General features: G+C 39.7%; 1 protein-coding gene across 1 annotated transcript in view; it reads left to right on the plus strand.

Moving 5' to 3' along the window:
- The first annotated feature begins 1375 nt into the window (after window positions 1–1375).
- The window catches only part of nompC (no mechanoreceptor potential C), a 79476-nt gene continuing 64514 nt past the window's right edge, over window positions 1376–16337 (plus strand). Inside the window, exons 1-3 of the mRNA XM_072298437.1 lie at window positions 1376–1725; window positions 8214–8519; window positions 14760–14944. Of these exons, the coding sequence (XP_072154538.1) occupies window positions 8417–8519; window positions 14760–14944 (288 nt within the window). The 5' untranslated portion in view covers window positions 1376–1725; window positions 8214–8416. The remainder of the gene's footprint in view (window positions 1726–8213; window positions 8520–14759; window positions 14945–16337) is intronic.

Below are 16337 nucleotides of genomic sequence, written 5' to 3' on the forward strand. Positions count from 1 at the left end.
TGCGGACACACAGGACATGCATACACGTAGCTCGTGCCGTCCCTGATGAGATGCGAAAGTTTTTTCGGGCCCTTTTCGGTCATCATCAGTCATTGAAACGATAACGAACGATGCACCAAATGGCAAGATGTGTGGTTCCAAGTTACTATATAGCAGAGTGTGATTAGCCCTAATTTGAACCATGGGCAAAAACAGGTCTAATAAAAATAGTAGCAGTAGTAGTCGATTCGCATGAATTGTCTTAAAAAAATCAAAGTTCTGGATTTTCATTTCCTGATTAAATTACTCCGGAAAGCGGAACCTGATAGGTATAAACTCCGCAAACAAGGTACGTGGTCAGAGAGTTTCACCGTCGAGGTACACAACCACAAAGAATGTTATCCTGGTAATGCGTTTGACACCAAAAACCTTGAATGCATCTTGAACCTAAATAGGAAACTTTGGAATGGACACAAGCAGTGTTCGAAACTCATTGTTGAGTTTTAGGAGCCATGTGGCACATCAAGCCCGATTTTTAGGCGCCATTGAAGATTTTTTAGGGGCCAAATTGACTTTTTGCCTGTATATTACGGCGCATTTAGTGAAAAGTTAGACGCGAGATGTTTTCGCAACAGAACTAGTAAGTAGCTGTAACATGGGGAAGAGAAAAGCACAAATGATAAAATCGTGAAAAGTAGAAAAAGCTTTTACTTGGATTGCATTTTGCAAAAAGGAACCAGTAGCATTGCAATGTTGCTAAGATTGTGCAACTTCTTTTGTCTTGGAGGAAAACCCCGATTATCCATTAATAGTTTCTATTTTACTTGCTAAAAACTGTGAATTTAAGACAAAAATTACCATCTAAATTTCATAGTATTTCACTATTTCCGTAATTTTATTGCAAAGGACGAAGTTGCACAATCTTAGCATCCTTGCAATGCTAGTGGTTCCTTTTTGCAAAATGCAATCCACTTGTGGTGCTGAAAATTTCGAATAATCGTCTAATATGAAAATTCAGTTTTCTAGGGAGCAATTTTTAGGGGCCACGTTGGCGTAGAGCCTTCATTTTTTAGGCGCATTTGGCGCGTGGGCGCCTGTGAGTTTCGAACACTGGACGCAAGGGGTTTTTCTGGCAACTTCCTCGCCGTAGCTGCGCTTTCACAACGTTGTAACATCCCGGCGGGAAAGCGAGACACCCCGCGGGATTTCCCGGCGACCCGGCAACACCGCGGAGCCGGGGCTGTTTCGTGACGGTCTCGCCTCCAAGGTTCCCCATTGGTCAGAGTTCCAGTTTTTCCCTGAAAATATCTCGGCACGAAACATGCAAATTTTTTCCCTCTTTCCTTCGCTCGGCTCGGTCCCGGGCTCACCTGGTCTCGGAGCTCCGTCGGTCGGCTAGTTCCACTCAGTCCTCCCGACGTGCCTGACACTGATCGACCTCTCCGCCCCCTCCCCCGAGTCGTCGCTGTTCCCTTACGCCCCCCGAAGCTCCGGGCCTTACGCGGGAAAGCTCGCACACTCGCTTACGTCACTCCCAATCCGAGCGTCCGTGCTTCCGTTCGTTGTTCACGTTACTGGGACGTTGAGTGCGTAACGGGTTGTTTACGTTACTGAGACGTTAAGTGCGTAGCGGTTTGTTTACGTTCCGTTCCCGGGGACGCGCGTGGAAAGGTGGACACGTGGTTCGCTCGACTGAGGTTAGCGACGGATACGCTACGTAAGGTGGAACCTGGGTAGGCAATTAATGTAGGTACCCATAGAAAAATAATAATGCTTTGGCTCAATTGGATCAAATTAATTTTGGCACTATTGTCTGAGAAATGCAGGTGTAAACTCAGAAAATCGGATGTGTCTGGAGCAGCTTATTGGCGAAGCGAGAGAACATGCCTCTGGGACCACACCAATGTAAATTCTCCGTCTTATACTCACGAGAAAGTAACATTTTAGATCATTTTTGCGAAATGTATTGGGAAGTTTCTCCCGTATATTTCGATTGTTCGATCCAGCTCAACAAGAACCCCTCTGCTGAAAATCTTGCCTCCTTCAGAACTAAGGCTTCTATTTCAGTTAAAGATCACATTTAAGACTGTTATAGCAAGAGGAACATGTTGGCTTTGAGGGAAAGGAAACTTGTTCAGGGTTTTCGAGGAAAAAAGTGATAGTTTCCTTTAATAAACATTAACACTATCGCTAATAAAGATGACTGTTTCCTCTTAGTTTTACTTTTACTCTTCAAGCGAATTGAAAATGCTTCAGATGCAGTTTTTAGATGTTTAAGTTTTGCATGATGAACAACCCCTGGTAAAAATTGGCAGTAGAATCTGTGTTCCAAAATACCATAGACCTACAGCCGGCTGTAAGATTTCCAATAGCTTCTACAGCCGGCTACACAATTTCTTATAGCCTTTTATAGCCGATGGCGATTAAGCAACAGCCAGGCAATAAAGTGTATGCTAAACGTTACTAATTACGGATGCTAGGACTTAGTGAGTTTTTGGAATACTGCTCTCTTTGTGGCCCGTAGTATCTTGATTTATTTGGCGAGGAAAGCTCCGTACTTTTGATCGATGCCTGCCATTCCTAATATATTAGAGCGCCTTCAGTTTTGTATGATACTGTGCAATACCTCTGGTGTGAAATAGTTGCTTCAAGCGCCGTGGCAGGCGGGCAGCCAGCGCGAAACGCATTGGCGCCTACAAACCTAACAGGGATACTTCACGCGTTGTGCAATGCGTGAAGTATCCCTGTTAGGTTTGTAGGCGCCAGTGCGTCGCCGCGCCGCTCCGCTTTGTGTTAGGCTCTAAATTTTAATCTGGCGGAGTCAGCGTTATTCAACTCATGATTTTGAAATGTTTGCACATCCTGTAAGGATTATTCTCATTTTAATTGATGAAAAAAGATATGTATTAAAGGAAAATATAATGTGGGTTTTGTAAATATTAAGCCGGTTCCGTATCAAACTTAATGATTTCCAAAGCACACGAATTTCTACACAATTTCTTTCAGCATTTTATAATTGATTGCGAAAAAGCAACAGCCAGGCGATAAAGTGTAAAGCCCGGCGATAAAGTGTAAAGCCCGGCGATAAGAACTATAGCCCGGCTGCATAATTTTATATCGCTTCGTATAGCCCGGCCGTATGATTTTCTCCGCATTCTACAGCCAGGTATATGATTTTCTGTAGCCTTCTTTAGCCAGCTATAAGAATTCCTATGGTATTTTGAAACGCAGCTCTTATCGCCAATTTTTACCAGGGTCTTCTGGTTAGCTGTCTCCGGTTCAACAAACGCAAACAGCACATACCTAGGCAGCTTTTGAAAGAGCTTTTAACCCCCTTGAAAAGTTAAAAATTCCTAAACAATTCAAGGAATCATGTCATTGAAGTTCGTGATTTTATCTGGAAAATGAACACAGTTGAAACTAATGTCACTCAAGTTAGACATTGTCCGTGTCTTCAAAATTTTCAGAAATTTAGGAGGCGCAGAGTCCATATTACCCATTTTTGAGAGTTTTTAAATTATTTTAAGAGTTTTTAGCACACGCAAACAGTAAATTCATTTCAAGAATTTTAGGAACTGAGTAGTTGATTTAACTGAGCTTTTGAGGGAGTCACATTCACGATCAGCTTTGCAGTGAGAGCAGAAGACTCTTGACGCAAGGGGGAAAATCCTTTGGATCGGGGGAAAACACCAGAAACCGTACATTAACTTACTAAAATCTACGGATCCGTCCTAGGGTCATTCTAAAGAGATAATATTTTCAAGTCCTTCGAGTCTATTCACACCCTCCTCCCCATGCAAATTATGTCCTCTAACGATTAATAGTTTTACTAAAGCTGACTGTTATGATCAAAGGACTACTAAAATTACCCAGTATGAATTCTATACAATGTGTAATTACATGGTACCTGCATTGACAACAAATTGCACTGTAGCCTATTCTATGGAATGAAATGTAAACATTGATATGAACTCTCTTAAAACATTTCGGAAAAAGTAGTACTAAAGGGCACTGATTAGTCCTCAAACCTATCTTTTTGGTCTCTCAACTTGAGACCTTTATTTGAAGAAGATACAATTAAACTTTTTTCTTCTTCCTCAAATATTAGTCATACAAGATGCAAACTTAACCTCTTTAAATGAGACTTAAATCAAGGATGAACTATCTCAAGCTCATAAAATGAGCTAGAAACCTTGATTTTATTTTCATTGTTTTGGATCAGCATGAGCAGTCATCATTGTGTTGAGATGTCATTTTCCGTGAATTGACATGCCTTATAAATCGGCATTTTAATTTTTAGAAGCAAGAGCGAATAAGTTAAAACACGGTATTGGACATGTCTGTTTTGTAGTCCCTCCACGTAATTTAAACATGAGCAACAAAATGTTGCACATTCCACCATTGCGCAGTTCACCGGGACTCTCTAACAACAATAATCCCATTAGTTCTTATATCAGTCGCACATACCACTATTCACACTCACTGTGCCCCATTTTGCCTATATCGTCAGATTAAGGCGATCGAGATTTTCAGAGAGCTTGCTCGATGGCTTCAGGTGTCCTCGATTGATTGCTTCAATTTCTGTGAAAATATATCGATTTGTAGCTTTGTCTACCTGTATTAAATCGGCTAGGGCATTTTTCTCAGATTCTCCGGGTAAAGGAGGTTTTTGTGGAATTATTCAGGCTACTTTTACAAAATTGTTGACTTGATTTTGACTGGAGCAATTTTTTCGTAAAGTTTGCTTCAATTTTCCTGAAACATCTACGTTATCATGTCGGGTTGGAATGAGTTGAACTAGGTGAGAGGGCATTGAGCATCAATAGGAATTCTATAGTTTTGAGTTGTAGGGACTTTAAATTCATAGATACAACATTTCTTCATCGTTTACATTACATCGGAGATCACCTGTGGTCTAATTATATATACTTGTTACGACTAGTACTTAAAATCTGCCTAATCCACGTCTAATAAACGGCTTAACATCACATGTGTGATACTTTCTATCACAAATTTTCGAATTTTCTTATCGCTGACCCTCCTCCCTTCTTCTGAATTATTGTTAGTGACTGGAACAAATCAAATGGCCGAGTGTCGTATAATGTAAGAATAATGATGATTTCTTCCGCTGACGGATATTCTCGTAACCTTGACATTAGTCTTTTCGGTCTGTAATTTGACCGTTATTTTTGAGGCCGGAGAGTTGGACTATTTTAAACCTTTTCTTCAAAGTCTGCTCCTCTTGTCTCTCTTCCGTAACCTCTCCAAAGCATAATACTTCGACAGTAGGTACATATATTCTACTTTGAAATGAAAAAAAAAAGTCTGAAATCCAGGAGAGCTGAAAACTTCGAAAATCGTTGATTTGGCCTTCATGTTCCTACGCCTTTGTTAATGACCAAAATCGATTGACCACGAGATAACTTTCATTGATGTACAGAATGAGCTATTGGTTTCCTGAGCTTACGCTCCTTGCTGGATACCTAATTATTAGATTTAGTAATTCCTAAACCGTTCTTTACTTTATTCTCATGGTGTGAACTTCATCATTGATGTAGACACCTCGTTTGGTTACATTGTGGTAAAAAGAGAGTTAGCGGTTATTTTCGAAAACCCTAACTGATCGTAAGTGATTAATGAATACTAGGCCCAACCCCCCTCCTCCTCTCCCAAAACGAGGACTTTGCGTTCCCACGGGCCCATTTCCTGGGTCAAATTTTAAAAAATCAATATAAAAAACTCATCTAAAGATCCCAAAAGAAACCAGGTTCATATTCCAAAAAATTAAGTAAAACAAGCTCATCGAGATTTTAACTTGTCGGTGGCCGCAAAAAACATAAAAAATGATAGAATTATGACGAAAAAATGAAAACTTGGAGGGTCGAAGATCTGCTGGGTATATTTTACGCGTATTCGTACTATATAGAATGGCCAAATTATCCTCTGGCGGAAAAATAATCACGAATCCGGTGAATGGTGACCTTAATTTCGGATAAGATTGGCAAACCCGTGGGGAACGCTCGGAGAAGTGTGGTCTATCACCCATTTCGTGGCCGAATTATCCTCTGTCGGAAAAATCATCACGAATCTGGTGAATGGTGACCTTAATTTCGGATAAGATTGGCAAACCCGTGGGGTACGCTCGGAGAAGTGTGGTCTATCACCCATTTCGTGCAAGGCGATGGCTTCAATTGAGATTTGACGTTTAAAGTGTGGAGAAGGGACTGAACTGACAATCGTCTGAGCAGATCCCGATCGGGGCATCGACAGTCGTCGGGAGAGCGAAACAAATGGCCGTAACAGACTGAAAACGAAAAGACTTTGAGCTCCTTGATCAATATCACCCCGACTTGGGCGCTATTTCCATGTGCCAGTTCCGTTTCTGTTAAACGGTTAAACGATTTCCATCCCCGTGCCCATTCAGCGCGAATAGTTTCAGACTTTGTCTCCGTCAGTTTTCCAACTTCCGAGCCGATCGCTCCGCCCTCTTCCCTCACGTGTTGACGGATGTCCGACATATTCGCCCTTTTTCACCGACACTTCAAGCAAATTTGGGATTTTTAGAAAATAAAAATAAATAAAATAAAATAAAATAATTGGGGGCTCGGAGGACAAAGCACATGAGTGCAGTTTTTGAAAAAAAAATGAGATAATAATGATTCCAAGTATAAATAGTCTTAATGCATATTCTGTGAAAAATTCGCTCTAAAATTCAAAATTTTAAGCATCACTGGAAAAAAACACATTGGATCTAGAGTCTAGACTCTTGAAAACATTGACAAGAAAAAGGACTCTTGATTCAAACAGATTTTAAGCTTAAATCAAAAGGGAATCCGCTCAAATTAAGAGGCTTGGTTCTTGATTTAAGTCTAAATCTGATTGAATCAAGAGTATTTTTCCTTTTCGATGTTTTTAAGAGTCTGGACTCTAGATCCAATGTGGTTTTTTTCCCAGTGTAAAATAGGATAATTGAGGGGCTCGGAGGACAAAGCACATGAGTGCAGTTTTTGAAAAAGATTAGATATTAATGATTCCAAGTAAAACTAGTCTCAATGCATATTCTTTAAAAAATTCGCTCCCAAATTCAAATTTTTAAGCATCAAAAAGTAAGTTTGAACCTTCTCTCCGCCGTAAGGATCCATGTAATTTTGAAACTTCCAACACGCATCTCTCGAAATGGTAAAAACTACACTTATGCGCCTTGTCCTCCAAGCCCCTCAATTGAACTGTCACCGAAATTAAAGGATTATTCCCATGAATGTTGGCTCAAATGGTTTGAACTATGATTCCATCGTTCCATTTTTAGAAATTACTCTATTTCAACGCTGATTACTCTCCGAACATATCGAGGGGTGAGGTCGAAAAATGCATAAATCCATTTTTGACGTGGCAAATCTTCCACTCGTGTTTTATTTTTGAAAGGAAAACTAACCGAAAATTTTTCTTAAAAATTATAGTAAAATTTTTCTTCTCATTCAAAAATTCATACAAAAATTACATGGATGAGATGATGAGATATCTCGGTTGGTTTCCTTAAAAAATAATTGAACTGGGTCAGAGATTGTGACACTCTGCAATTCTATGGAGATACACAATTTTTACTTCAAACATCAATCCATGGATGTTGTTTTAAGATTTTTCTCAAATAATAAAAAAAGAACGATTAAATTCTTGCAGATGCCCATTCTTAAGCAGATTCTAAAATTATGGCATTAGATGTAATTTAAAATTAGACTCATGACCCTTTTAGGCCTTGTCAAACCTTTTTTAAAAAAAATTTCTAGTTGCGTTCATTTACACCTTTTGTTCTGAGATCTTTTTTTATGTTACGGACAACAAAAAATTGTGTTACGAGCAACACACTGTTATGCTTAGACTCCCTGAGCCGCTTTAAAATGAACAAACGGAACTCAGCAGCATTGTAATATACACATCAGTGTATTTCTGACAACATAACATTGATCTCATGCAGAACATAAATGTCAAATAAACACAACGGTGTTTTCAACAAAGACTCATTTTTCATGGTGCAATAAGTGTACTAGTATCATTTGATCTACGTTTCGCAAGAAAGGAACCACTAAATCCGGCTCATTTTAGAAACATCCTTGTGCAGATAATTGATTTTAAGAATGAACCAGAAATATTCTGATTCCTTATTGGAAATGAAATCCATGAGTGCCCATCCATAATTTTAAAGGGTTTTTTAAAAATACCATGTCATTTGTCCTCAGATTTGAATCTACCTCCTTAAATTATCGCGTGATCCTACGCGTAACTCGGATTAAAATCAGAATGTGCGGTCCGAAAATCGGTGCGGTTCTCTAAGAGAATTAGTGCGCGTGATAATGATCAAGCAAGACAGTCCTACGCCGACGACGTGAAAGCTCTGTTTGGCGTGCGAAAAGACATCACGATAGCCAACAGAATGTGAAATATGTCCTCAGGCACAGGAGGGGCCAAAAAAGGGGCCAAAGTCGGAAACGATGATAAAAACTCCACCGGAAGCGGCGAGTCTGAGAAAAAGGATGGCGCTAAAGGTAAGCGGCACCCTTACGTTTATTCTTCAAAGTTTTTATTTTTTATTTTCCTTGAATTCATATATCTTATTTTATTTTTATATGTGTGAGACGATCTCCTGCACTGAAAAAAAAGTAGCTTGGCTCAAGCTTGATGATTCTTGAATTTGCCGCCAAGATTTTTTTTTTTATCTTGCTGTAAGATGAATTTTTCTTAATACCAGAAAAATGATGCTTGGGTTAAGAAAAAAGTAGTTTATATTTACCAGCAGAATTCTTGATTTAAGAAGAAATACTTCTTGGCGGCAAATTTAAGATTTTTTTTTCAGTGTGTGGTATGATGGTTGTAGCGCTTGGCCCATGATTGGGAAGTCCGCGGGGTTCGATTCCCGGCCAGGTGATCCGAGTTTGATGGTCTCAAAGAATGGTTATCTGGGGCTGACTTGATTAGGGACGGAGGGGATGGGACTTTAGGAAGGGCAAATCGCAAACTTATCCCTCGTAGGATATTTGGAGTGGGAAAAAAATTACTAAAATTCTTCATTAAACATACGTCCAAAAATGAGAGGGGACAGTTCATCGATTACCAGAGTGCGGATTTACATATATCTCCATTGTGATGCTTTAAACTTTCCGCTCTTTTTTTCGAGAAGAAACAAGCTAAGTTTATAGCTTGAAAATATACAATATTCTGCTAACTGAGAAGAAAAATGAAGGAGGTTTTTGAGAAATTGCGCTCACTAGTTTTCTAAAGAAAAAATAAGGAATGACGAAAAGTCTGCAAGTTGCAAACGGGGATGCGTGATCTCGCACCTCGATCGTCGCCATATTTCCGGAATAAACGGATCACATTTTGTAGGTGACGGTGATTAAGGGATTGGTCATAAATGGCGTCAGGGTCATGGGAGAGGAATGAAGGTTCGGCGCAATGCGCTCATTCTTAAGAAAATTCCGATTGAAACTAGTGCAAATCGCCTGAGTTCGTGAGTAATATGGGGGGGGGGGGGTTTAACCCAAATTTGACGTAATTATTAAGGGTAGCTCTATGCCGTCTGACATGTATTTTACATGGAAAAAGGTCGAGGGGCTCAAAAAATTGGGGGAAAAACGGTCTGACGTCATTATTGGACTGCAGTTTTAGAAAAAACACCCATTTATGACATTGATTTTTTTTTCGTTGGAAATTTAAATGTTTCTACATTAAAGATCTGATAAGAAAAATAATGTACGATATCATTTTAACCGTGCAGTGAATACTTGGATGGAGGAGAACTGTTGACGACGAAAAACCAAAATTGTCTAACCATCGGAAATAACTTGGGTCTGTTTAATTGAAACCAAAGGCATTGAAATATTTCCTCCTGGTAGAATTTCAGTAATGACTATTCACAATGGTAACACGATCGACAACTGCAAATCCTAAGTCAACTTTTTTACAAGTTTTTCCTTTAATTTTGGGACACTAGCATTCCTATTCAGTTGTAAATAGCTTGCATTGTACAACTCTGGTTTTGCGTCATTTTGGTTTGTGGTGCGTTGAAAGAATATAATTTTAAAAATAGAGCTCATGATTGTGATTGGTAAAAATAATTGACAAGATTAAATCACAAAAACAGGAAAAAATCCCGAAAGGAAGTACTCATAAATTTTAGTTGTGTATAATTATATACTTGATCTTAATTCATAAAAATAATAGTGAGCAGAAGGAAAGCAATGTAGTAAATTCATTGTTTTAGTTTCTTTAAGTTAGTCAAGTCAGCAAAACGAAAGAAATACGGTAATCTTTGAAGATTTAAATCTTTACATATTGTTGGTTACTCTAGTGTTTCTTGTTCGTGCGAATGGGTTCAATTTGTCTTTATAAAGCGCAAGATTTACACACTCATATAATTTATTCAGCAGAAAGTAATCTGGAAGTTCCAGAGGCTCGCCAACAGTTTAGATAAGTGAAAGGGGTCTTGAGCGCACAACCCCTCCGCCTTTGGAACATGCGTGTCAAACACAGTTAAGGTCGTTCTAGAGGGTTATAATAATTCAAACTCTGTACCATATCAGAGGTGAGGAACCATGGCCCAGAGAGTGGTTCTCAAAACTTACGTTATGTAGTTTTACACACCCCCTACGCAAATCACCATAACGTTCATGCTGGTTACCTATGAATTTTCATTACAACTGTGTAGCCTCTTGTCATCAATCGTGCAACAATTGATCAGTCAATGACGATAGATTAGAAAACAACCCCTCGATTTTTCAATGCTGAATAGTTACAGTCCCGCTCATTTTCATGTTCTTTTATTTTTCCATTAATTTATTTTTTGCTCGTTTGTTACTTTCTTCATTTACATTGTGTACATTTTTCAAAATCCTATTGGCCATACTCTCTCCTTGCATGACATGACTCTCGCAATGCGGTCGAACTGATGTTCAGAGGTTTTTCACTTATCTCTTCTAATTATCCAGCATTTGAGAATGGTGAAATTTCGCAAAGAGCCTAATCACTATCTCTTAACATAGTGTAAACCTACCTGCAGTTAGTAGAGAAAGTACGTTAGTACACAATATACTAATGATATCATGCCATTAATAAAATATCTCAATGAATATAGAACGCCACAGGTTTATCCTGGAAGCAGATGTGTGTCGGGCTTCTGTGGTGTCATGAAATTCTTTTTGACAAGACAGACAAACAGTTTAAGGTTTTCTAGATTTGGTATTTATTTCATAAAAGAGCGGTTTAAGCCCTGTATATCGAAGGTCGAAGTTGAATAGTACGTATCGCAGTTTCAAAATTTGCGCTTCTATTTCATTCTTCGAAGAAAAACAAGTCTACTTTATTGCTTTTAATGTTCTGCTAACAGAGAAGAATCCATATCTAGAAAGTTGTCTAGAAAGTACATTGACTAGTTTTCCACATAGAACAAATAAAGTATGAAAGTAATTCTGCAAAGTCGCAAACGGAGATAAGTAGTATCGAAATCTGGCCACCGATATGGGGCTGTTTAGCATTCTATTTTTCTTTTTTGGAATTATACCTTGGTTTAACTTAGACATTCAATGTCTGCTGGCATCTTTTGTCACAATATTCAACTTTTTTACCACGAACGAAACTTATTTAAAAAAGACAGGTGGGTTTCGAAACCAAATTTGGAACGTTTTAAAATGGGCAGAGAAAAACTTTGAACGTATAATACGAGTAAATATAATTAGTGAGATAGACTTGAGGATGGTTAACTAGAATGCTATCCTCAAATTTGTAGATGGACCAGAGACAAAGCTAGGAAAAATGAGTTTTCAGTGCACTCGCGTTCACTTTAAGAACCACTAGGGAAGTCTCCACACAGATTTCATTGGCCTGGTGAGTGGTGAATGACTCCGATTTGGCCTACTCCGTAGGCTGCAGGAGTTCTTAGCGGGCACGGAGTTTTAGGTCAAGACCTTGGTGTTTAACGATCAGCCGATCATACCGTCTAGGCTACAAACTGCTCGGGGAGAACACGCAAAATACTCATATACAATTAACCTCGCGTAAATTAGACTCGGTCTTAACATTGAACCGAATAAGCAGCCACTTCTTCGTCCCCTAGCACGTGGGTGGTCTTAGCAACGTGCGTGTAATGGTGTCTGTGACGTCTTATAACAGACACGGTGCACCAGTTTGTCACAGTCAAATTTTCCCCCTAGAAAGGGATGGATTTAATGCCAAGATTATTTTGATGAAATTTCTCGGTGTTTGTAACTGAAGCGCTGGGTGCAGAGAGAACTACTCTCGATTGTGTCTCTCATAATCTCCGGCAATATTTAATGCATTACAAGGAAAGCAAATGTATATTTGTTGAAACTTTTGCTGAGTATTATATTTAAAATCCCCGCTTTTTTTGTTTAATTGATAAACCCATTTGTTTCCTCAACAAAATTTAAATTAACCTCGTCGGCAGCAGGGGCACCCTCCAGAACCAGAAGAGTATCCACTGGCTCCTTCGCCTTCCTACCCCAGTAACCCCAGTGAGAGAGGCGGAAATACTTTACTTTGAGGGTGAAGAGCAAAGGGGCTCAAGGTTACCCATAAGACCCAAAATGACTTCACTGCTGGCGACAGTGGAGTACGGTGCATCTTGAGGATCTCAGAGCCTGAGCCACTTAGCCCCTGAGGATATATCAGTAAGCCAGACACAGAATAAAATGAAAAAAACTACTAAACTTGAGCGCAGCCCTGACCCTAGCTCATTTTCAATCCAACGGAATGACCCCATAAAAAATAAACGACCTTCCATTTTAAATCCAAGGCAAGGTACACTCTCAGGGCGTTTGTGGCCGCTGATGCTGATCCCTTAACTTGGGTATATTAATAATGATATCTTTCATGCCAATGAAACAAATCAACGGTAATATGAATGATAATTCATATTGATGATAACTTTGTTTTATATCGTAATCATAGTGTCAAAATCATTCTGGTGCGAGTGAAAATTATTAAAATTCCGGAATCATGAGCAGTCCTTTTCATAAAATAACACTAATTCTAGCGTTGTACCGGACAGAGAACTTTCAATTATTTTGAGACCTCGATAAATTTGGCGTTTTTTGCACTTCAAAGGAGCTTGATGTAAAATCGTTGAAAGGTGTAATGCATTGGTGCAATTACAACATTAAGTCGTCAACGCCTAATTATTCTCAACAACTTGCAAAAGTTGGAGCAACGAAAGATAGTTTGAAACTGAATCGAAGAGACCTCAGCCGGTTAGTGAGCAAACATATTCCAACAGACACGAAGGAGCAACTTAGAATTTATCTTTGTTGCAAAATCTATTTCGAATTCTGCAAGCCGGAGGCAAACTCTGGGATTCGTAACAATAAAGTTCAGTGATGGGCATTCGATATGAAAGTGCATCTTTTTACTTAAAGTTCTATGTTCGGCACACGGGTCAGGAGTGAAATTTTAAGTATCTTTTTATCAAACGTTTAAGTATTTTCACACGCAATAGTCCAGTCAATCTAACATTTTTCTGGGGATTTCAACATGTAAAAGGTTTCTTTGAGAGTAATGCTTGAAAAGAGTAATGCTTTACTGGGCAGCATTAGCCTCTGATTCTTGTTTTCATTTAATTTTCGATACTATTTATTCGAATATTTTTGTATGCTATCTGCATGAACTGTTTAATCAATTTCATTCAGCCATTCTCCGAACTTATCATTTCTGCTTAGTTTCTGCAGTTTCTCTCAGATGTAATGCTGTAAAATCGTCTTTAATATCGTCAAATACAGAGCGGTCAACGGTCGGCGCATAACTTAGCGCCTACCAGACTGCAGGAATACTGCACGCATTGCGCCAAACTCAGTACGATCGCTGGCCGTCGCGAGGCGCACATTGGCGCCTACGAGAGTGCAGGAATACTTCACGCATTGCGTCTAACACACAGTGCGGTCACTGGTCTTCGCGAGGCGCAAATTAGCCCCTGCAAGAGTGCAGGAATACTTAACGCATTGCGCGCTCACAACAGTGCGCGCTTTTATCGTTGAAAATTCGTAATATCTCGGTACCGGACCTATACCGCGGTCCACACTATTTCCGACCAGTGTGCACACCGAGCCTGCAATCTTAGGATCGAGGGATTGTAGAGATTTTGTACCTTTCCAATACAATCCTGTCCTAAATAATCCACGTTAGAAAGCTAAGAGGAGTAACTTTTTGACGCTGTTCACACATTTTATTGATCTATCTTAATTTAGGAGATGTTGAACTTCAAATTTACTTTTTGGACGACCCACAGTGGATCGAGTCAGTTAGAGAGATCAGACATGAAATTTTGGACTAAAATTGCAAATTTTGATGTTTATTTCGTCGGATATTAAATTTCAAGGGGTCCACTCGTACGAAATTTTCACGATGAATCAAATGGAGCTACTTTCAGAACCTCAAAGTTTTGTATAGACGGAGTTATAAGCGTTTATAGTTTCCAAATTTTGTCCGACCTCTCCTATTGACTCGATCCATTGTGCGACCCTCGTATCTCGCAAAATCAAATTTGTCGCCAAAAGGTCAGTGGAGGGTCTCTTGTCTCTGATTATACCCGATGATTCAGTGCGGTCGCTGGTCGTCGCGAGGCGCATATTGGCACCTACGAAAGTGCAGGAATACTTCACGCATTGCGTCTAACACACAGTGCGGTCACTGGTCGTCGCGAGGCGCAAATTAGCCCCTACAAGAGTGCAGGAATACTTAACGCATTGCTTATTATGACATTTTTTGTGTTTTTGTTGCAGATGCGGCAGCTACTAAGCCGGGAAGCGCGGGGGCCTCGACGCGAGATGCCGCAGCCCGAATTTTGGCTCTGTGTCAAAAGGGCGAGTGGCCGCCCATGGACCAGGCCCTCAAGGGCCTCGAGAAAATCGTCGCCGCGGGAGGAGATGACGTTAACCCAACTCCCCTCGCTCAAGTTTTTGACCCTGTAAGTATACCTTTTTTATTTTTCTTCTCATATGTCTACCAACATCTAATTGAAAAAATACGATCAGCCAGGGCAGATAGAGCTCAAAAATACCTTCAATTTAAAATTGTCGCTGGTCACACCCGGGATCGAAAAATTCGGTTCCAGCTGCTGGGCTTTTCGGGGTGCGGATATTTCTATATCTTCTTCATACGGAAGCATGCTCATATGGACCGCGTTAAGTAGAAAAAATCCAAGCGACGTCAGCATTGCCAAATTTAATTGAGCAATTTAATTTTATACATGCGGATTTGTTTTGCAAATTTCAGTCAATTTTCTGCATATTACGGAGAAAATTCCTTAAATTTTTAAAAGAATCCGCAAGAAAGTTTTCGCGTGAAAAAATTGAATCGCTCTGTTAAATTTGGCAGTAGCTGTTGTGGCTTGGTTTATTTCTGCTGAACGCGGTCCATTCGACTCTTTCATAGTATGAAAGTTCAAACATATTCGAAAAATGTAATGCAAATTTTACTAATATTATGAAGGGCGGCCGCAGTAATCTTTGTAATCAAGTTGCCTAATTTCCCCAGAAGCAATGAAGAGTAAACGTATAAAGTTGCAGCAGCAGTTGCAATGCTTAAGAGTATGAGGCAGAGGCTTACCTACGAATAATGAGTTTAAGTTCATGCCGGTCGCCTACAGGTATTCAGAGGAAACGGTGATTTTTCACACAAAAAATGGGGGAGCTGTATCTTTGACTGGGAGCACATCTGGATGAGGAAATTTTATGAGCAAAAAATTATTTTTCTACTCCAGAGATACACTTTTGCAGTCTAACCATTTAATTCCAAAGAACCGTTTACAATGTACAGCTCTCTGCGATCTTTTAAAGAGACCCAGTCATTGGACCTATTGCAATCACTGAAAGCCCACGGAACTCATTTTAAGAAACGCTCCTAAAGTGGAGATTCTATTTTAAGAAGACTTAGTTAAGAAGCTCCGGGTACGGTTGAACTTCTTTTAAACCATCAGGAATATGTTTCGAAGGATTCGAATGCGATTAGACAAGGCCTGCGTCAACATCGGCGCAATGTTATTTAATTTTACGAGCGGGAGCACGAACCATGCGGCGTGCTCGGCGTAAGCATTTTTCAACCCCTCCTGTCCTTCCTTCCTGCTTCCCCAACTCTTTCCCTTAGCTCCTTGAATACGATAGGAAATCCCTCTAGGAATGACTGATAAAACTTACGAGCGAGTGTGGAGTCAGTATATTTCTTTAGTTACAGTTGTTTTTTACATCCGCGGCCATAACGCGTCACGTAGTTGCCGGCTCTATGTACACTCGTTATCAATACTTATAAATCAATATGATCAGCTGCTCGCTCCACTTACATGCGATGAACCCAATATTACT

Source organism: Bemisia tabaci, chromosome 3 (assembly GCF_918797505.1).
Source record: "Bemisia tabaci chromosome 3, PGI_BMITA_v3".
Classification (NCBI taxonomy): Eukaryota; Metazoa; Arthropoda; class Insecta; order Hemiptera; family Aleyrodidae; genus Bemisia; species Bemisia tabaci.